At 34.1% G+C, this 22,093-nt stretch overlaps 1 protein-coding gene across 1 annotated transcript in view; it reads left to right on the plus strand.

The window, feature by feature from the left end:
* Positions 1-21,760, plus strand: part of LOC129255570 (inosine-5'-monophosphate dehydrogenase 1b-like) — a 35,192-nt gene extending 13,432 nt beyond the window's left edge. The window contains exons 5-13 of the mRNA XM_064097154.1: positions 589-786; positions 1,149-1,348; positions 5,497-5,587; positions 6,311-6,406; positions 15,618-15,761; positions 16,233-16,377; positions 17,108-17,251; positions 17,517-17,600; positions 17,866-21,760. Coding sequence (XP_063953224.1) covers positions 589-786; positions 1,149-1,348; positions 5,497-5,587; positions 6,311-6,406; positions 15,618-15,761; positions 16,233-16,377; positions 17,108-17,251; positions 17,517-17,600; positions 17,866-17,887 — 1,124 coding nt within the window. The 3' untranslated portion in view covers positions 17,888-21,760. The remainder of the gene's footprint in view (positions 1-588; positions 787-1,148; positions 1,349-5,496; positions 5,588-6,310; positions 6,407-15,617; positions 15,762-16,232; positions 16,378-17,107; positions 17,252-17,516; positions 17,601-17,865) is intronic.
* The last annotated feature ends 333 nt before the right edge of the window (positions 21,761-22,093 follow it).

The raw sequence follows: 22,093 nt of genomic DNA on the forward strand, positions 1-22,093 counted from the left end.
GTCTTGGAGATTGACTCTTGGATTACTGGTAGAAAAGTGAAATTGATAATTTGCCCAAATAATGTTTTTTCTGTTTGCAGTTATCAAAATTTATTAACTGTACAGTATGTGCCACTATGTAAGTCAAAATATGTACATGTACTGTTGACCATATGAATATTTTGTTGTCTGAGAATACATGTTTCCCATGACATATTCACTTAGAAATTGCATACAAAATTAGAAAAGAAAATATACATTTTTTATGCAGGAAAATGAAGAGTTGCTGACAGCCATACATATAATTAGTTAAACTTACAACAAGTGAAAGTGAAATATCTTACATGGTTTGAACTATTATATTGAAATTGTTTTCGCATATACATGTAATTTGTAATTGCCTGAGATACATGTACATGTATGTCTGCCTCTTTGATGGTCATTTAATTTGTGAATTCTATTGCACCATTGGATGGAATAAGGAAACACAGTCTTTTCCTTTCACAAATGTAATTGCCAACATCCTTGCTATCAAAACAGAGTACTTTCTTGTTTGGTATCCCAAGAACCTCTCTTTTCATGTTTTTTATTTTAAATTCTTTGTTAAAGGCATACCAATCACAGATACTGGGCGACTAGGTGGTAAACTGCTCGGGATCGTCACAGCTCGCGATATCGACTTCTTGAAACCAGATAGTTACGTTAAGCCACTCAGTACCGTCATGACTTCCAGGGAAGACCTGGTGGTTGCTCCGGCCAATGTAACTCTAAAGCAAGCCAATGATCTTCTTCAGAAAGCAAAGAAAGGTAACTGTAGTATGCCATCTGATATAGTTCAGCATGGTAGCAAACTGATTCTGCTACACAAGAGTGAGAAGGGACAACAATCATAAACCCCAACAGAAAGAAGAAAAAAAATTACTACACTTACAAACAATTATAGGATTACAATTGCCAGCATATTGCTATTGAAATGCTTAGCAGGCTGATGTAACATTTCTCGGTACTGGTATCCTCTCACCAGTTATTTTTCTTTAAAGAATTCATAGACCATTACTGATTGACAGTTTGTCTGTCATGAGGCAGTTGCACATATATGTAATAGAAATATGACCATATTAAATGTTTACATTATGATTGGTTTCCTCGACCCTCCATCCTTTTTTCAGGCAAGTTACCCATTGTAAATGAGAAGGATGAACTGGTCTCTCTCATCTCTCGCACGGATCTTAAGAAACATAGGGAGTTCCCTTTGGCCTCCAAAGACTCCAGGAAGCAACTGCTCTGTGGGGCTGCCATTGGTACCAGGGAAGAGGACAATCAGAGACTAGACCTACTAGTCCAGGCTGGTGTAGATGTAGTCATACTGGTGAGTATTTAAATATTCCTCTGTCATAGGACGAGTTAAGGCAGGCTGGTGCTTTTAATTTTTTTTTAAGCAGTCTTTATTGAGGCTTGCTGGAATAATTGGTACAGATGCAGTAAGTATGCAGTCATTTAAGTAAGTATAGATATGAATTGCTAGGGGGGGGAATATTATGTTGATACACCAATCATTTGTGCCTTTCAACACTGTTCATAATCAATATTCCAAGTTCAAGCTTTGATATACATATTTTGTATATTAACGACTTTAGTTCTCTAAGGAGTGATAATATAGACCTTGCTGCTTTGGCCAATAAGCGTATTAGCCGTCTCAGGAAGTGTTTCTAGGAAATTAAGGAAGGAGGTTTGATCTTGCCAATAAATCTTGTCAAGTTGGAACTTTATCAAATCCATACCACCATCTGTCAGGGGGTGTTGTGTGTTTGGATCATCGGGATGGTTTGTTCATTATTCTATATACCCTGTATTGCATGAGAAAGGTTGATGTGATCCATTTGTACTGGTCAACATTTGGCATTTAATCCGGCGTCATTCGTTCAATCCTAGATGGATGGAGAGCTAGCACAAGAAAATCATAAAAGTTTGGTGAGTGTGACAAACATTGCTGTAGACTTGTCCTCTTTCATGAAATACACACCAAATACAAGTCTCCAAACTGTCACACAAGCAGGTTTTGACTCGGTTTTGAAAACATTTGATGACTTCACATATTTTTTGTCCTGTGTCCCAAGTTGCCCTGCTTTAGAGCATTGTCTGATGATAACATGGGTCACCATCCCTGACTCAAGGTAGTCATATATTTGTTCGCTGGAATGGCGGAAAATCAAGACTTTCTATTGTTTTGTTTGAAAGAATTGCCTGCTACTAATCCTACCTTAAATGACGGTCCATATGAAACATGAGACTAGCAAGTGATATAGTCTTTATGACTTTACAGTTTTTGTAGTGTTTCATGAAAGGGGGCTGGAGGTATCACGCTAACAACTGCTCACCTTGGAAGCAACCGCAGTAGCCGCATCAGCAAGCAAGATTAACAACAGCAGCAACAACAGTAGCTGCAGTAGCAGTAGCAGTAGTAGTAGTAGTAGTAGTAGTAGTAGTAGTTTTAGTAGAAGAAGTAGAAGAGGTAGTTGTAGCAGCTAAAGTAGCAGCAATATAGTTTATAGTTATGACATTATGATTAATGCATCTAATCATGGAAGCAGCTTAATTATGATTAAATTTGGGAAAGTAAATGCTTCCGCAATGATCAACCTATTAACACTAAATGTATTAACTGTATATTTGTGCAGTAAAATTGGTATTATCCTGATATTGCCTTTTCTAACTAATACTGAAAATGTATTAAGCTTAAAATGATTTCAAGTTAATTTTATTTCATTGAGGTTTATAATTTTTATTCTCCATCCATTTATTTTTTTTTGAAAAATACAAATTTGAACTTTATACTTGTCAAGCAAAGAATAAGCTTGCAACATGCTTTTTTTTAAGCATAGCTTTAGAACATAATTTTTATTCCACAATTGATCATTGTAGCTCTTATATGCACTATTGATTTAAAATTATTCCTAAAAATATGGGGTATTGATTACAATGTATGTAGATAATGGAACTGAATTAAAAAAACAAAGCCCATCTCATTTGCAAGTTGAAAAATAAGAGATAATACATGCATATAGAGAGAGAGGGAGTGGAAGAACAAGCCCATTTAATTGCAAGTTAAAAATGAGAGAGAGAGAGAGAGAGGGGGGGGGGGGGATCATTTCATGGTAAATTTCAACCAATCAGAATATATTATGAGCTGGCAAATAATTTCTAGTTTATAGACATGATCAGAGATATGCACTTGGCAGCATGGCTCACTAATATTGAAGTTTGTGCATGCAACTTACAATATCGTCACATGATTTTTAACTTTTAAAACTTTTTTAAATTTTTAACTGATCTGATGAAAAGCAGTAAGAACAGATACATGTGGGGTTGTGCTGTTGCCACACTATATGAAGAGCCAGCATTCTCTTGTTTTGAGAAAATGGTGAAATAGACCAGTTCAGAGTTATCTTGAGCAAATTTTCTCAAATGACCCTTCCTGACCTTGCAGTATGCAGAAATGGCATAGACTAGTGACTGCTGACTAGAATAGCATGTCAATAAGCTATGCAATGACATGTACGAAAACATTTGTTACATTTCTACTTTATATGAATAACCAAAGTCAGTGCTTATCCATTGAATATTAAACCACCATGCCATTTGAGCTCAAATGACCCAATCATGTGCAGAATAGATCTATGATCATTCAACACTAACCTGGCTCAGACAAACATGTACACATGCACATCTTAACATAGCAAAATATTTATCAGGGATCAGGGATTATGTTGTAATAACGATTATTATTATAGCATTATTCAAAGGGGGTTAGGTGTGATTGTTAACCCAAACATACAATCAATTGGTAAGTTTTGTGATGTCATATGCTTTCTTTTATAAAGGCTTATGAAATGGTATGACTGATGATATACTGATTTAACCTGTAAAATCATTTTCATTTTTCTGAGAATATGGTACTTTGTGGCATCTTAATCAAATGACACTTTTCTTGCTGACTGTGATCCTCCATTTAGGCCATGGGGATAGTTATTGTAATGTTTTGCTGCCTCTGCTTTTTTCCCTGATTTTCTTCATGCATTAATGTTTAAAAAAAATTTTGTTAGGGATATCACATTTTTGTGCACTCCTGTGGGCAATCGCGTGCAAGATACATGAGAGATAATGCCAGTACAGGTGATCTGTCACACGCATGGCTTGTGACAGGGCCTTCATGTAAAATCAAAATATGGGAAGCTATTCATGAACATGTAGGAAATCACAAAAAAGCCTAAATCAAATATTTGTCAAACTTTAATATTTTGTTTTTCTACTTCTGTCAACCTCACGTCAGGGTGAACTTCCCCTTTAATTCAAATCAAGCCAAAGAAATATCATTTTCATTTATTATTAGATAACAATTGAATTTTTCATTGTTAGGACTTTAATGAGTGACTGCTGAGATAACGCTACACCGTATGAACAATAGAACAACCAAGTGTTTTGAATGAAAATGGAATTGCTATTCTCTTTCCTTACCATCCTGTCCATTATATTAAGATATGTTTGAGGATATATTTTTTAGGAGAGGACAGCAACTCCTTTTACTTGAGCATGTGTTCTGTCAAGTAATTTTTTATATGTGCATGATACACTGTTCTTATTCATTTATGAGCGTTAGTTTTGAAGAGTATGGCCAAATTTAGCTTGAGATTTAGTTCACTTTAAGTATAGAATAATATGTAGATATGATTATACAGATCTTTTTGTTAATTTCCTGGGGCTATTTATTAATTGCTTGCTATTTTATTATGGCAGATATAATGTTAGAATCCTCAAAGTACTGGCTTCTTGATCATGTGTCTTTGTTTTAATTTTAACCAAGTCATATCGAAATACACATATCTTTAAAAAATGTAATTACATCATCTTATTAATGATATTTACCATGCACCACTGGAAATAATTCCAATGGCCATTGATAAAAAATGAAAAGAAAGGAAATTATTGTGTAAGGCACCTTGTCAAAAATCATAGCTTCATCTTTCCTGCAGGAATCCTGCTAGCAGCTTTTCATTACAAATCATCACAGTCACTATAGAAAAACAATGGTAACTGCAGGAAAGCAGCAATGAAACGACTTATAACGTCTTTATAATGGGATTCCTAGTATGGCACAGACTTTTTGACAAGTTCCTTAGACATACTTCATTGTGCCACTTATTTATTGAAAATGGATCAATGGATGAATTATTAAAGTACTTGCTAAAGATTCATTCCGTTGCATAAATCATTATATCAAGATGAGATCAAGATGACTTCACTCCTGCAAATGAAAAGAAATTTTGTTGAAATTATGAATATTCATATTAAAGGATAACAATTTTCATCAAATCAATTGAACAGATAATCAGAATATACTTGTAATACAACTTAATATTTTTAGTTTCATAACCTCTTATTTTTATTTTATTTTGTGTTTTGTATTTTTTTTAATATAGATATTATATCCTGGGTATTATTTGAATATTTTATTTTCAGGACTCTTCACAAGGAAATTCAAGCTTCCAAGTAAGCATGATAAAGGCCACCAAAGCCAAATATCCAGATCTACAGGTGGTAGCTGGCAATGGTAAGTGTTATAAATCAGAAAAGGAAATATTGATGGTTGCTGGGTCCGATGAAGGGAAATCTGGAAGAGCTCATTTCTGATTTATTTTGAAGGGACAATTGAAGTTGTTGCATTTATTTTTTTAAGGGGGGGGGGGGAGGCTTCTCCAAAAAGTTACTGAAATCTCACTTTTCATAATTTTGAATCCATGAAATCTCCATCATCTGTTCATAATTTCTTGAAAGTATTTTGATTCAGTTGGAAAATAACAAGAAAATTTGGCATATTCCTTTCTTGTCTTTCTTGACTCTGAAAAATCAATTTCCGAAATTTCATTTGGATAGAAACCCCAATGTGTACATTTGAGACATGAATGGGATAGGATCTTATTCTGGTGAAGAATTCATGCTTCTTATAGGCAAAAAATACATTTTATGCTAATTAAGTAGGGGTTGGGACATAATGGGACATCCCTTAAAATGGTATATGATTTGGTGCAAGAAAATCCATGAACATGGTGATAGTTTTGTATTGGTTTAGACTTACATATTTGCAGTTCTTGCAGCTAAATTACACAGAAGAGATCCATTTCAAAAGTTCAAAAAGTGAAATAACTTGCAATAAACGCCTTTTTCTTCTGAAATGAGACAAAGGGACTAGATGGATCTTACTAATTAACAAGATGAATTCCTATTTTCATTTTGTTATTATTTTGTTAAAAATGTTTAATTTGTTTCATTTCAGTTGTGACTGTGGCACAAGCCAAGAATCTGATCCAAGCTGGTGCAGATGCCTTGAGGGTTGGAATGGGAAGTGGCTCAATCTGTATCACACAAGAAGGTAATAACAAAATAGAGGATGAAGGGTATAGGCCATTTAGGAACTCACAACCTAGTGAAAACTGAAACTGAATGAAAAACATGATAAATATAAAAAAAATGGACTGGGTGTGGAAAGACAAAAGGTAGAGAAAGAGCAGTAATGGGATTGGCTAGGAATTCAAAACCAAGTGAAAAAGTGAGATTGGGAGACAGACAGAGAGTGTGAGCGATAGAGAACAAGAGAGATATAAATAGACAGAATGAGAGGGAGAGTGAGTAATAAAGATGGGAAGGAGGTAGGTTGGTGAAAGAGAGACAGAACAAGTTATGGAGACATGCTGAGCATTAGGGTATAATTGAATAAATAAGAGAAGTTGCCATTTCCTATTTCATATAAGTTGGCTTGTACTGCATTAAACCAAGTGCCCTGCACTTGGAATAATTGAATTTACCATTAATCTGGTGCAGGATGTAACATACAAATTAGGAATTTTAATGGATGAAATCAGCAAGGAATGAAGTTACAAGGCATTTCATTTGTCAGTCAACTTGTGAAATTAAACTCCCCATTCAAAATGTACATTCCAGCAAATGCATTTGTCAATCTCCTGTGGAATTTACAATTTGGTATCCAGGTCTGTGTTTCTGGAAGCTGTTCCAATTGAGTAAGAGCAAACTGGGTTCTAAAAGAAACTTATCAATCTTCACAAGCGCACTACCTAAATTCCACTTGGTCAAAATGAACAAATTTTTGACCCAGACTAGCTTCAGTAATCTTTTCATAGCACATGTCAATAATTGAGAGATTGGTTTAATTTAAAAAAGTCTATAGCCCCTCAAATCAATTGGTTCCGGAATCGAAAGTCACAAAAGTCTCAATTTCAGTCTCAACCAAATGGTCATTCTTTGCTTGATTGATATTGAGTCAATTCATGCATTATACTTCTTTGATCTCAATTGGTGTGTTTAAAATGTTCATTTTAACTTCTTAGTTATTGAGGCATTCAAACGTGCTGTTAGTCATACTGTGAACTTTAATAAGCTGGAAAGTTTGTTCATTCCCATCTCATTCCGGAACCAATTGATTTTAGGGGCTACAGCCTCTTTGTGATTAAATTGACATATGAGTAGTAAAGATTACTGAAGCTAGTCTGTCAAAATTTTGTTCATTTTGACTGAGTGGAATTGTGAAGTGCACTTGTGAAGTTTGATAAGTTTCTTTTGGAACCCAGGTTAAAGAGAGATAAACAAGAAAGAGACAAACAAGAAAATGACAAACAAGAATTAATTATAAATCCAAAGAATTCATTGATATTTGGTGAGAATATCAGTTTCCTACTTACACTGCCCACGAGACTGTCAACTACACTCCGACCTCTCTTATCCGGACACGTTGGGACCAGCACCAATCCGGATAAGGGATTTATCCGGATCTGGGAGACCCAATATTAAATACACGCAGCTGCTGCCTCCCCAACGGTGGTAGCTACACGTTATCTATTGTAGCGGGCGTGCAGACAGTATTCACTGCAGTGTCAGTGCAAATTATGGGCGGTATTTTTACGGAAATGAAATCGATCGATGGCCAAAACTGTTGGATAGTTTACCTGCTAAAATGATTGAGGTATACATAGCATACCTCGAAATAAAGAGAATGACTCGATGAAAGTTTTACAATTAGATCATCGTGGCGGGTATCGCAGCTTTGCAATGTCAGCCATTGTTATACTGACTGTGGACTCAAACATGATAGATGGCGCTGTCCGTATCAAGGCCTAGCGTTAGCTAGCAAGACATGCGTTGTTTTTCCCGGGAAACAAAAAGAGAACGTGATGAAATGTTTGCGCTGCGCCCTGATTAACTGGAAAATTATCCTGCCTAAGTTCTTTTGGTGATTTTCATGAAAATAATGTTGTAGGTAGACTATATTGGAAAATATATGTAATCAAAGTGAGTTTGCGTATAGGATTGAGTTTAGATTGAAATCTCATTTCCTCACTTACTAGATTGAATTGAAAAAAAAAAACCCGCATGTGTGCGTCCGGATAATAGAGAGATGCGGATAAGGGGAGGCCGGATAAGAGAGGTCGGACTGTAGAAAGAATAAAGTTTTATTTATGAGGAGGAAGGGGTGAAGAGAAAAGGAATAGGTTGAATGGGTAGTGTGATGTGAAGGGTCATGGTTAAATGGATGTGGCCGTTGACATGCCAAAATGAATAATGTAATAAAAAGGTCGGTCAAAGAACAAAGCAGTAATGAAATAAAGATAACTCGACATGTGGAAGATGTTGGAGGAGTTCAGTGGTGCCAAAATAAGTGGGGTTTTAGGGGGAATGCTCTTTGTTAAAAATAATGATGATATTTATAATTTGTTTTAGCTTTAAGTTTTGAATATCCATTGATAAGGTGTTTCTTGCCAAATGTTTATTTGTGTGAGAATGAATGTGCCTAGAAGAAAAGACAGCTCAAGGACAGAATATACCAAGAAGTCAAAACCGATAACCTCGGAAACTAATCATTTGACTGTATAACCAGTCTCATGGTACTTTGTACTGACATGTGGAATATAATGTAAGGTGGAGTGTGTGTGTGTGTGAGCAGCTAAAAAGCAATGTCGAATGAAGATATGCCTTTGGTAGATATCCTCAAGGGTGGTTAATGATGGTTGAGTAGTCACCTCCAGTGCCTTGCTCTGACATTGCTCTGTAGGTTGTCATCAGAGTGAGTGGTCAATATAAAATCGTAATTACAACCAACCTAGGACATTGTTGGGATCCCACATTTATATATTAATCCCTTTGCTTGCTGGATTGTTGTAGATCATGAATGTATCATCATTTACAGCTTGTAACAACATGTTTGTCAATATAAAGGCATTATATTATTACCATGCCTCGTTTTAGATATGGCTTGAAACTGCAAATTACATTTTATGCAATAATTTTTTTAATAATGAAATTTATTGTCTCACTGTTTCCTGTGAAGCTGGTACATTGTAGAATCTTCCTTTTTTGCATTTATCTCATTTTTGTCTTTGAAACAAGGATGAAAGCTTCAAGATTCAATGTAAAAATTACTGTTTTTTCTATTTTTCTGCCTAAGGCAACACACTTAGAGGTAGAGAGATAGTCGTTTTTATTTCTTTACATGTTATCAGTAATGAATCCAGATATTTTGTAATAGTCTTGCTATTGATATGTGTGTATGCATTCCTTCACTAACGTCTCCTAACCAAAACATCAATAGATTAACTATTCTGTGTTAATTCAACGATGACTAACCCTTCTTTTGATTATTTTCTAATATTTCCATATTCATCCTTATTCTCCTTTTTTTTCAACCAAATGCCTTTAATGCTAACACAATCTTTAAACATTTCTGTCATGGAATTCTTCGTTTGGTAACCAGCACCAGCAGCACAAGCTACTAGTAGTAGGCCTAGTAGGCCGGAGGGTGACTTAACGTCTACCTGTAAGTCTGTTGCCTCCGCTATGCCATAGTTGTTGAAACACCATCTTTGCTTTATATGTGTATACATGTACATACAATTTAGTGATGTAAGTCAAATGCACAGTTTTGGAAAGGTTCAAGTATTACTATTGTAAAGAGTTGTTTGGAATTGTAGGGATTATGAGATTTGGTGAATGTTGTGATGAATATTGTTTCAATCACTATTTATTCCCCTCCAAAATAATGGCATAGGTATTGTCCAGGAGGTATTTGATAAGTGTCCTATTTCATTAGTTCTGATTTCTCTTTGTCAGGAGATGACAATCAATATGATATTTATTTCAGATATTATCTCTCCTTGTCTCCTATAACCTTAGTTAAAATCTAACCTTAGTTGTCTTTTTTGTTTAATATCAAATGTACAATAGAAGTGGCAATGATAAAACAATTAGTAATCATATTCATACTGCAAAAAAATAACGCTGACTACATATGGTGTCTTAATTGAACCTGTTTGGATTTGTCCTTCATTTACTTGTATGGCTTCAGCATAAGTATAAAAAAAGAAAGAAATGAAGTCTTTTATTACATAAAAGACAGATGTAACTTTGACAAGTACAGCTGTCTTTTTTTTAATTAACGTATAAATAGATGGAAAATATCTGCAAATAACAAGAATGATGTCAAAACATGTCCTATTTACTTGTTTCTGTCTATTATTGTTGAGGGGGGGTGGTGGTTTTACAACTGAATGATGCCCTAGAATATTATCAGTAAAATAGTTTGATATATCCTTAAGCTTGTACAAGGTTTTTGTTTTTATTTTTCAAAAGGGAATGGGGATGGGATTTCTTCATCCTGAATTTAGTACTTCTTGACAAAATCAGTAATTTTCCTATCTGGCAATCAAACACTATATCCTGTATAATGCAGCTAGCATTGATGTCACTGAGAACATATAAGTAGGGTGTTCAATGCATATATATGCTTTCCTACAAAAATAAGTCAAAAAATATGATTGATTTTTTTTCCAAAGTAACTTAGTTGATAGTTTTTCTTTTATTTGTGCATACTTCAAATTTTGTAATTTGAGACATGATATCTTATACGTTGAACTTGATGATATTTCTGGAGATAATTGCAAAATTGATTGTATACCATATCAAAAAGGTTAGGCTTCTCCTAAGTGCCAAACTATATGTACAGGAATAAGTCAACCTTCTGTAAGTTTAATATTTGTCCCAAGTCCTACCAATTTTGACCATGCAAAACATGTGCTGTGTTTTATATATATATATATATTTCTCTACATCTGTGTTTAAGGCAATTTTTTTGGTCTTCTTTCAATGTTCGTAATACGCCTTAACGCCCTCTACCTACGTCTTTACGTCTATATGTGTATTATGACGGAATAAACCCATTCATAGACTTCGCCCTTCCGTAGGATGTATGCATATATATATATATATATATAAGTTTAGTAAATGCCGTAGCAATAAAATCATAGATTATATATATATATATATATATATTCGGTAGATATTCCACGTGTTGGAGTAATATTAAGAGAAACAAGGTTGAAACTTTCATGCTTTAATCCAACAAAATTTATTGAAGTCCACAAATTTTCGACGAGTACATACTGTCTTTATCAAGTGATTCACTTGATAAAGACGGTATGTACTCGTCAAAAATTTGTGGACTTCAATTAATTTTGTTGGATTAAAGCATGAAAGTTTCAACCTTGTTTCTCTTTTATATATATATATATATATACCTCTTCTTAGTCATATTTCTCCTAGTCATTTTTTTATTCTCTAGTTAAACAGATTTTTTGTAGTCCCAGTAGAATTGACCTGGTCAAGTTATTCTCCAGCTTGTAATGCTGTTCACTTACCCTTTTGTTGTGGGAGAGTTAATAAACAACAGGTTTGGAATTGTACAACCTCACATACCGATATCTATTCTTATAAAAATGGGGCTAAAGCAATTGTGTCCAATTTGAAATTGGTCAGTTTACATCTATTTCTTTAAACATTTTCAAAACTGTGCATTTGTATTTTTGCATGTTCAAAGTCACTTGCACAATTTTTCAAAACAACAATCTGAACCTTTGAAATTCAATGTCTCTTTAATATTCCCCTTCCCCTTGCAACTTTCTCGTAACTTATCTCTGTTTCTCCTATATTTTCACATAATATCAAGCAAGGAAAAATATGCAAATTAATTGAACAGAGGTTAACAGTTTGAGAAAATGAAACTTTCTAACAGTTTCCCATTTACTATTCTATAAAATACCAATATGTAGTCACATATTGTGCTGAAATTATGGATGCGTCTTTTAATGCAATTTAGTCCTGCTTGTTGCTATTTATTATTAATGTCATTAATTACCTTCTGAAAGCCACTGATGTGTTGCGATGAGTTAAGTTGTGCTAACACTTTCTTTAGTTAAAATATGGGAGTCCTTTCGTCAAGGTTTATGTGAAGGTATGCATGATTATGAATTTTGAATTCAGGCCTGTTTGAATTACCAAATAGGACCATACTGACAACATGGAAAATATTACAGAAAGTTACTTTTTTATTCAAGTACATTAAGTCATGCATAATTTTGTTTTATGAAACGTGTCTAGGAAAAGGTTTAGTACATTTCGATGAAAAGTTGTGCAATATGACTCTAAATGTCCCAGAATCTTTCCTACATAGGTCCCAAAGTAGGTACATGTTGTGTATCAAGATTGTGATACACCATTAGATCTAATTATTGATATAAAAACAAATCCCTAAATGAATTATGTAATGTTATATAATGAATTTGTTTGAATGTCATTCACTGCTTCAAATATTTCATTTAGCAAGTGTGCATGATTGCTGGTCATATTTCACTGTACATTTATGTCACTTGCTTGAATCATAAGATAAACCCATTCTTGCTGTTGTTCAATGCAAGTTCAACCTGTCATTTTTACTGTTATCAATTCAAGATTAATGGCATTGATTTTCTATACACATTACACCATGGTTTCATCTTTTTCCTACCAGCTCTCAACTACATATATTATATCTATTATAATCAATAAATCAAATTTTCTTTATATATTCTTCATTAATATATTCATGAAAAAAAAATTAATGGTGACTTTTGTTTCATGAAGTGATCACCAGCATTGCAACTGTGATTAAGAGAGCAAGGGCTGTATGGGTTGATCTAATCATATAATCTTCAAGGATTGGTTGATGATAGAATTGGTGGTCTGTTTGGAGATGAGATGAATTTTAGAATACCAATTTTAGACAATATTAGCAAATTATCAATAAGACAAACTGTAAGTTAATAGAAAAGTGAAGACTTGTTCAGAATACCGAAAAAAAAATTTGTTAGTCGCATGGAATCACAGTCTCATGTGGGTCTCAATCTAGAAGCATGACCATCCTTTGGATTTATGATTTCCAATTGAAATTTTGAGGAGTTTGAATTATCTGTAAAACTATTTCCTTTGATTTTGAAAAATATTATTTGCTTATCTTCAAGGCTTGTTCTATATTCACTTATACTTATATTTTTCTTCCACATTAATGTACATGTTTAGCTATTATTTGTTATTTTTTGCAAACTATGTGAATCTTATATTCATTTAAATTTTGTACCTGTTTTGTAGAAAGACATTTCTTTCAGAATTAATTTCAGACAGTAAAGCTACTACTACATTATTGCAACTGTTTCTGCTACTGCTTCTACTACTCTTGCAATTTCTACATGTACTGCTACTTTGCTTCTGTTACTGCTACGTTAACTTCTACTAATGCAATTACCACTGCTACTACAATTGCTCTTGCTGCCCGAAAAATACTGCACACCAGTCAAAGGTCAATTTGCTACCCCCGCCCCCCAAAAAAAAAATATATATCTTTATGGAGCTACATTAAATTGATAATTGGGGTTTCAAACAAAGGGGAATTTAGATTGAACAGATAGTTGCCGAATCCACGAAGTGGCACATGCGACCGTTGATGCGCGAAATCACTTTTCGAGATAAAGGTGAATAAAGATTTTAACATTTTCAACTGCCCGTTGCTATATGATTGTGAAGTTTAACAGAATGAAGAATGCACATACCAAGAGCCAGGTATCTACTCCTGCCTTCCATGTTAAAAAATTATTGAATAAAGTTTTATAAACATGAAATCTTAACATAGCAGTGATTCAAACACAGGTGTCGTTTTGTCCGTAAAGTTCGTGGATTATCTTGCAAAGGATTTGAGGCTAGTGTCGCTTTTTCACTTTAATTATGTCATTAATTAGAGAGAACTGGGTTCTTCTAAATTTCGGTGAAATGATGACCTTAACTACAGAATAATAAAACTGAAAAAACTTAAAATTGACTTTTCATGTGATTTTGGGGCGTTGTGCCACTTCATGGATTCAGCTACGACATGAAGGGCAAAACATTTTCCTTGACAATGGTTACTTCTAGTATGCCCTACTGTAGCAGTGACAATGAAAATGACCATTACAATAACCAATGTCAACTTTTTGATTTAAGTTAATTGTGAGTTGTTACTTACATGTAGGCCCTACAGCAATTTTAATGGCCCATATTCTGAATTCAGGTTTATCTTAGACCACGGTCTATGTGCTAAAATGTTTATAATATACTTCGGATTGTATATTTCAATTGTTCACTATTTTGTTTCCGTTTGCTATCATAATGAAGAAAAATTCTTCAAAATATTTCATTTATCATTCCCAGATTTTTTTTAACAATTTGAGTGTCAAACGAGTTAATAAATGGATGTGTACTGTTATGGATTCGTACCCCAATTGGCCCTCCATAGTTAAACCACAACTTTAAAACCAGGGTTTGATTTAAACCCGAGTTCAAAATACGGGCCATAAAGTGCAAAATTATGTATATAGTCAGGCTCATTTTGGAGAGGAGGAAATACAGAGAGTGAGAATATGAAGAGTGTACAGGAAAATGAAGTTGCAGAATAAGATAAATTGTTTTGGGTGTATTGTCTTTGTTTTTGATATGATAGCTATAGTATTGTTTAGAAGTGTATTATTTATATCAATGTGGATTATTTTTATATGAAGTGTTTTTGTGAAAACAAATATTGATTTTGCATGTTACACATCAATTTGCCTGACATTACAGTTTTGTCTGTCATTTTGTTAAAAGATGTGATCATATTTTGGCATCACCATTATATGTTGCATGTATTGTCAATAAGATATGAATCTTTTTCTTGCATTTGGTAAACTGGTTTTGAAAGCATTCCTGAATGACAAAACAAACTCTTATTATTTAAAAGGCCTGTCTATATGTGACAACAAGAGGTTTGAGATAATAATAATAATAATAATATAGGGTATTTATATTGCGCACATATCCACCTTGTTAGGTGCTCAAGGCGCTCCTATATTACCCGGCTAAGCTAGGCGTTCATAGCGCACACAGCTTTTTAAGGAATTACTTCCTACCGGTACCCATTTACCTCACCTGGGTTGAGTGCAGCACATTGTGGATCAGTGGATCAGATGAAATATTGTCTTTTTTATCCTGTATATTGTGGCATATGCTTTGACAAAAAAATAATAAAACGCAGAGTTGCCCTTTAGTGAGGAGGGTATTTCTTGTGTTAATTCAAGTTAAATTAACTATTAGATTTATGTTTTACTCTTCATCAGATAAAGAAGAGCTGAGATTTGTTTCTAAGTTTCAATGTACAATGGTATTATCAATGAGAATATGTTATTGTTGTTTTCCTGCAGTAATGGCCGTTGGACGTCCCCAAGGTACAGCAGTGTATAGAGTAGCCCAGTATGCAAGAGGTTGTGGAGTACCTATCATTGCTGATGGAGGCATCACAACAGTTGGTCACATCACAAAGGCTCTATCACTAGGAGCATCATCAGGTTAGTAGTTAGCTTGTATGTATTGTACAAGGAGTGGATCCTTAAAGGAGAATATCTGTTGTGGTAAAGATTAAAACAATGATTTTCAGTTTCTTAGATCTTCTTGTGTCGTTTAGGAAGATTATCAGCAGTACCAGTAAAACAAAATCTTCTGCAGCAGGTAGCTCTTCAGATCCTCTAAAATAGATATACAGAAAAACTTCATATGAAAAGTTTGAGCCGAACAAGTTTTAGTAGTCCCTTACACGCATTTCTGTGTACAGTACATGTGACAGGAAATGAACTTTATCAGGTGTAAAAATCAGGCCCTTCATCAAGTGATGAACTCTGTGGTATGGGACCCTGATGTGTATTTTATGGGACAAATGCGCCTCCTTAATAACAATTTAGTTTCGTTCTATAATATTTTCACCCTCTCTCCTTATAATTGGCTACTGACTTGAATTCTTTGCTCACGTTCATGTTGTCTAGTCATGATGGGTAGCCTGCTGGCAGGAACCACTGAAGCTCCGGGTGAATACTTCTTCTCTGATGGGGTCAGGCTCAAGAAATACCGTGGTATGGGATCACTGGATGCCATGGAGAAGAACAAATCCTCTGCCAAGAGATACTTCAGGTAGGTATGCTTCAAAGAGTGCATGGAATATCAACCCAGTCTACCTACACCTCTTGATATAAACAGTGCAAGTAGTTGGCTTGATCATTGCTGTAAGCAACATTAGGGGGGGGGGGCAAATGACAAGTGGGGTGCCTCTTCTAAAAATCAACCCAAAGTGTGCATTAAATCTTTCAATGAAAAGATAGGTAGCAATGCAAAAACTCAAAAGCCAGCTTAGCTCTTATCTTCCCTGCTTACATGTTTGCAAGATCTCAAGTTAATTGTTTTTAGGTGTCATCTTAGTCAAGGAGCGAAGTTGTAAAAATATATGTCAGCCTATATGATTGGGACAATATTGTAATGTTAGAGAATGCTCAATTCAAAAATTTGTAAATCCTGTGCTTAAAGAATTTTTCCAAAGTTTGATTTCTTTCATTTATGATATGAAATGTAATATCATGTGAAGAATTTCATATGAAAAGTTAAATTCATTAAAATTAGCATAGCTTTTTCAATTATATATTTTTTTCAATTGATGAATGTTCCAATCATAACATTGCCATTGGGCCAAAGTTTTGAATATTACTGTAATGATCAGACCAATCATTTGAGATACATGTAAGAACTTTTTCAGAATAACTATTTAGAAAATGACATAGATAATATTAAAAAATGTTTTATAATCCCATTCCTGTTCATTATCATTGCCATCATGCTAAAAATTATTTTTGATTGTATATCCTTACAGTGAGCGTGACAAGCTGAAGGTAGCCCAGGGTGTATCAGGGTCCATCGTTGACAAGGGCTCCATCCACAAGTTTGTACCGTATCTCATAGCCGGAATCCAACATGGATGCCAAGACATTGGGGCTCTTAGCCTCAGTATTCTCAGGTGAGAGACAGAAATGTTTTGTGGGATCAGGTTTTCTTTTTTGTTTTTATTCTCACAACAGACAGATCACAGTTTTGAAGAAAAAAAATTTCATCATGGAGTTGAAGAATTCATCAGTATCCTTCAGCGACCAGGTGATGATGTTGATCATGGTAATCAAAGGCAGTAGAGAAAAGCCCACTCTTATAGTATAAAATACTTTTTTCTGCTGGATTGAGAGTGATGTGGTCTGTTTATCCACTTTGATTTGTTCATCCTCTTTCAGAGACAAGATGTATGTTGGTGAAGTTCGCTTTGAGAGAAGGTCACCTTCAGCTCAGGTAGAGGGAGGTGTTCACAGTCTTCATTCGTAAGTTATCTCAGATTTCTCTATTTTGGGGCATTATGCAATCATAATATTTTTGTGTGAAATATTCTGGGATTGTGTACATGGAGGGGAGAAGAAGAGGGAACAAAAACGCAGAATGTTTATTATTATTTCATTATTTAGCAATTTTTGTCATTTTAGTTATGGTTTTTCTAACCTGTTTGAGTATTTTTCTTGAGCAATGGTGAAATGCATACCGAGTGCTTCTGAATAATAACCAAATCATTCCACCCTTTCTTACTAACAGGTTCGAGAAGCGTCTGTTTTAAAAGGCAACAACCAAGAGTTCTGCAGCTTCTCACTATCTTCACAAAGTTTTGGAGGCTGGACGCATTGATTTCTGATTACTGCATATGGTGTCTTTGTTACATGTGAACAAAATGTGTTTGTTTATCTCAGCATGTTATTGTACTAGCCAAGTCTATTTTGATATATACTTGTATGATATTAGAGATTGATATCTAACTTTTATAATTGTTACAAAGTACCATGTAATACAGAAATGAGTACAGAAGGGGAAAAATGATGAAGTATTTGCACTAGTCTTAAATGAAATTGCTTTTGTCTGGGCCATAAATATTATTTTGCTTGTTGTTATGTCGAAAGTTTTGATTTAATTTCTTTCTCTTAGGATTGCTCTGTACAAGCCATGTGTCCTGTACTTTTATTTTTGTTTCAACATGCCATATATTTTGCCTAAAGAGGTTTCACAATGTTTTGTGATATTGTTTTACTTAAAGAGACAGGGGGATATACATTTCAGTGGCAGTTTTCACAAAGACTTCCTCACATATACTTTAGAAATGAGACCTATGTAATTAGGAAGCTGAAGTATTATGTGGATAACGATTTAACTGCCTAGGGTGCTTTGCAAAGAGTTAAATGTAACTTAAAAGGTTTGCTTTAACAACAAGGCATGAATGGTAATGAACCCTATTGATGACAGTATTGTGCCTCTGGAGCATGATCAGACCAATGCAGTGATGTGTTGATAAATAAATGTTAAAAGCAACTTTAATTCACCCTTGAAAGTTTTGTTGAACACCCCCAGTTAAGTCTTTATTTATCCGGCTTGTTCAAACCTCTTAGTCATCCTGGCCCATTTTCACAAAACTGTTGGCATCTTAAAATCATGGAAATTCAATGGATGTCCATAAAGATATATCGACCTGGGTCCATTGCATGATGGGCTATTTCAATTGACCCTTGGCTGCATTCCTTTTAAATAGCCTATGAAAGTCTATGAAGACTCCAATCGTTATGAATTACATGAAAAAGAACACGCAAAGCTTGTTTCTAGTTGGTGGTGTCTGATGTATCCTTTAATGAATATTCACTTAACCTCATTAGTTCAACATTTCTTTTTTTTTAGTTGTGGGGCATTTTACATACTTTTTTAACCTTTGTTTTTATTAATTTCAAGTTTGGTGCATTCATTTGTAAAACCTCACGTGTGTGGCATTTCATAAATATGTGTTCCTGTGTTAAGAGATTATATGCTATGGAATAGAGGCCAGTGCCTGGTCAGTTGTATCAGCTCTTTAATGATTTTGTAAGATTATCAAATGGAAGAGCTGTAAATGCACTGTGTCCTTTCAAACATTACCATGAATTTGAAATATATGCATGGACTAAATCTTATATAAATCATGACCAAAATCACCAAGTTCTCCTGTATTATGATGGTTGCATTGATACGTTTTAGATAAGGCCAGGGAAAGTAAAAAAATTGATATTTTGATACATTTGTTTTCTACTAAAATGTTATTGCCAATACTTGAAGTGAGTTATGTATCAGTATGGAGAAATGATGTGGCAAGTCATACATACATTGTACACAATATTTCTGTTCAATATATTTGTTCAAAAATTTGATCAAGCCTTCACAAATATGAAATTGGAATTGAAAGAATACAAGAGATTCCTATAAATATATAGTACAGCCATGTTTATTTATTGTTCAGTATGTCAGGGTTTAAAAGATTTATAATTGCTTGCCATAAGCCGACATTAAGTGTTGATATACATCATTATTGTCCATTGTTGCATTGTTGCCCATCTGTCATAGATCTCATAGACAAGCATTTTACTCTGTTGTTGCATGGAGGAGGGGGTCGGAATGTTCAAAATCGTGTATTAACATTGATGTATCAGAGATAGAGCCAGAGGAGAGATTTGCTTTTAGGAGAACTAGAGATTATTGACAAGGTTTTCTAGTCCATTTTAAACTTTATTTTTTACCACAAACTCATTGGTGTTGAGTGGAGAGTTGCGCTCTGTTCCTTGATAGCACTTCACACAGCAATGGTCAGTCTGGAAAGCACAAAGTACAGTTTAACTTTTATTGGTTTATCTCTTCCCCCTCATCATGGAAATAGGTTTTTTTTTCATTATTGAAAAAACCACATTGAAAATGAATGAATTGGTAGATTAGGGAAGAAGTAATCATTTGTTAATGTGTATTATTGTGTGCTTGTTTGTATGAGGTGAGGAGTGTGTTAAAGAGAGGATGTAATTATTTTGTGATATTGGATTTAAAGTGATATTTAATTTTTAGACAGAAATTCATAGATTACTGCAAGTATCAATCAAGTCATATTAACAAAAAATGGGTTGTGTTTGAGTATGTAGTTAATGCAATTGTACAGAGGAATTCATTTAGACTGAAATCATTATATGACTATAAATTTGCACAAGAACAAATGTAGTAAATATGGATTTGTATTTGTATCTTTATGATTTTCATTCCAGAGAGTATGTTTTTTGTTGTAATTTTAATTTTGGCAATGCTTATTACTTTATATTATTGTGCACAGTTCAGAAGCTGCAATTAATAAATGAATATTATGCTTTCAAGGAAGTTATATTGAACTTCCTGGCAAGTATAAGCCCTGTATAAATCATATTTTGAAGGAAAAAAATGTTTTGGGCCAAGAAGGTGTAGAATACTTTTATTCACAAGTAGTCTAATTCATCAGCTTGATGATTTTTATTTGGAAAAAGTGAGCTATTGTGCATATGTATAGCCACTTTATGTAGTCCTATGATACATATTTTGTATCATAATTGATTTCTTATTGCACTTTTAAATAAGACACAACTTGAGAGATATCTTATAGCAGTACTTACATAATTAATATAAAAGTAATACGTAGAAAGTAATGTCACATTTCATCTTTGCATGTACTGTCCAGTCCACAATAAAAAGTTGATTTGAATAATTGGGGGGGAAAGGCACATCAGCGTGACACTGAAATTTTCATCAAAATCAGATATTAAAAAGTCGTAACATTTCAAAGTTAGTAAAAGAGTGGATGGTATCACCCCCAACGCCTATTTTGTATTTTATATATTACAGGGTAATACTTCCTAGTATGTAGTACTAGGTTTGGTTCCTCATGAAAAAGTCAAATCATAATGGTTTTAAAATCAGTATGATTTGTTAGAGATCCTCTTGATCATCAAATCTATAGAATTGAGTTTTTCCACATTTCATACATTAGATAGGATATGATGTCATTGGCTCCTACCCCATTTGCATTCTGCCAGAGCATGCATATAACTGTTTTCTGCAAATTTTACATCAGTTTTGGATTAATTTTCAAGAGATGCTTGTCTATTTTTGCTCTATTAGTTCAAATCAATTTGTTAGGGGGAGGGGCAGACCGGCTACGCCTTCTTAAGGGGAAAAAGTGAAAGAAAGGAGTAGAAAAGCAAAGAAACCAAGAGTATGAACAAAAAGAAGTATGTAACTTCATATTAGTATTACCCTGTAATTCAATAAAATAGCATCACCTTCAGGTCATCTTGCCCCCAATGAAACTACCTGGGATCGTCCCCGATGGGCCCTGGTTGTTAGGATAGACTTGTCCTATAATTTACATTACATCCCATTTCCTTCAATTCTGGTACTCCTTTTACACACCTTTTGAAATTGTGATCTTATGAAAAGTACTACATAATGAAGAGCTAGCAATTACGGTGGAGTAGTTTATTCATTTTTTTTATGCTTGATATTATTGCTTCATTAACAGTTCATTTTGAATGATCTGAACATTTATATGCATGTAGTAGATTTTTTTTTCAACTATTATTATTTCCAAAATAAACGACACCTACACTGGTTTGACAGAATCAATTAAGCTTTTTGTCCGATATGTTCTAAGTGGCTTGGGAGAAAGAGAGAGATCAGAGGGGAAAGGGGTGTAGGATTAGTGGAATTACTAGAGGCTTCCTTTTATCAATTTCCTACTGCTGTAAAATTTCTTGATGTTTCTTCTTTGATTTGGCATACATCACCAAAAAGGCAAGGTAAGTATAAGTTCAAATTACATGCATATTTTTAAACAAATGTTTTACCTGGTTACATGAAAGTTTGTCAGGAGCTGGCCAGACATAGCAACTAGTCTTTGTTAGCTGGATCCCAAGTATTGTAGTTTATTACTAAAAGGAGAAAGGAGTACTATGGGTTACCA

This window comes from Lytechinus pictus, chromosome 3 (assembly GCF_037042905.1).
Source record: "Lytechinus pictus isolate F3 Inbred chromosome 3, Lp3.0, whole genome shotgun sequence".
Classification (NCBI taxonomy): domain Eukaryota; kingdom Metazoa; phylum Echinodermata; class Echinoidea; order Temnopleuroida; family Toxopneustidae; genus Lytechinus; species Lytechinus pictus.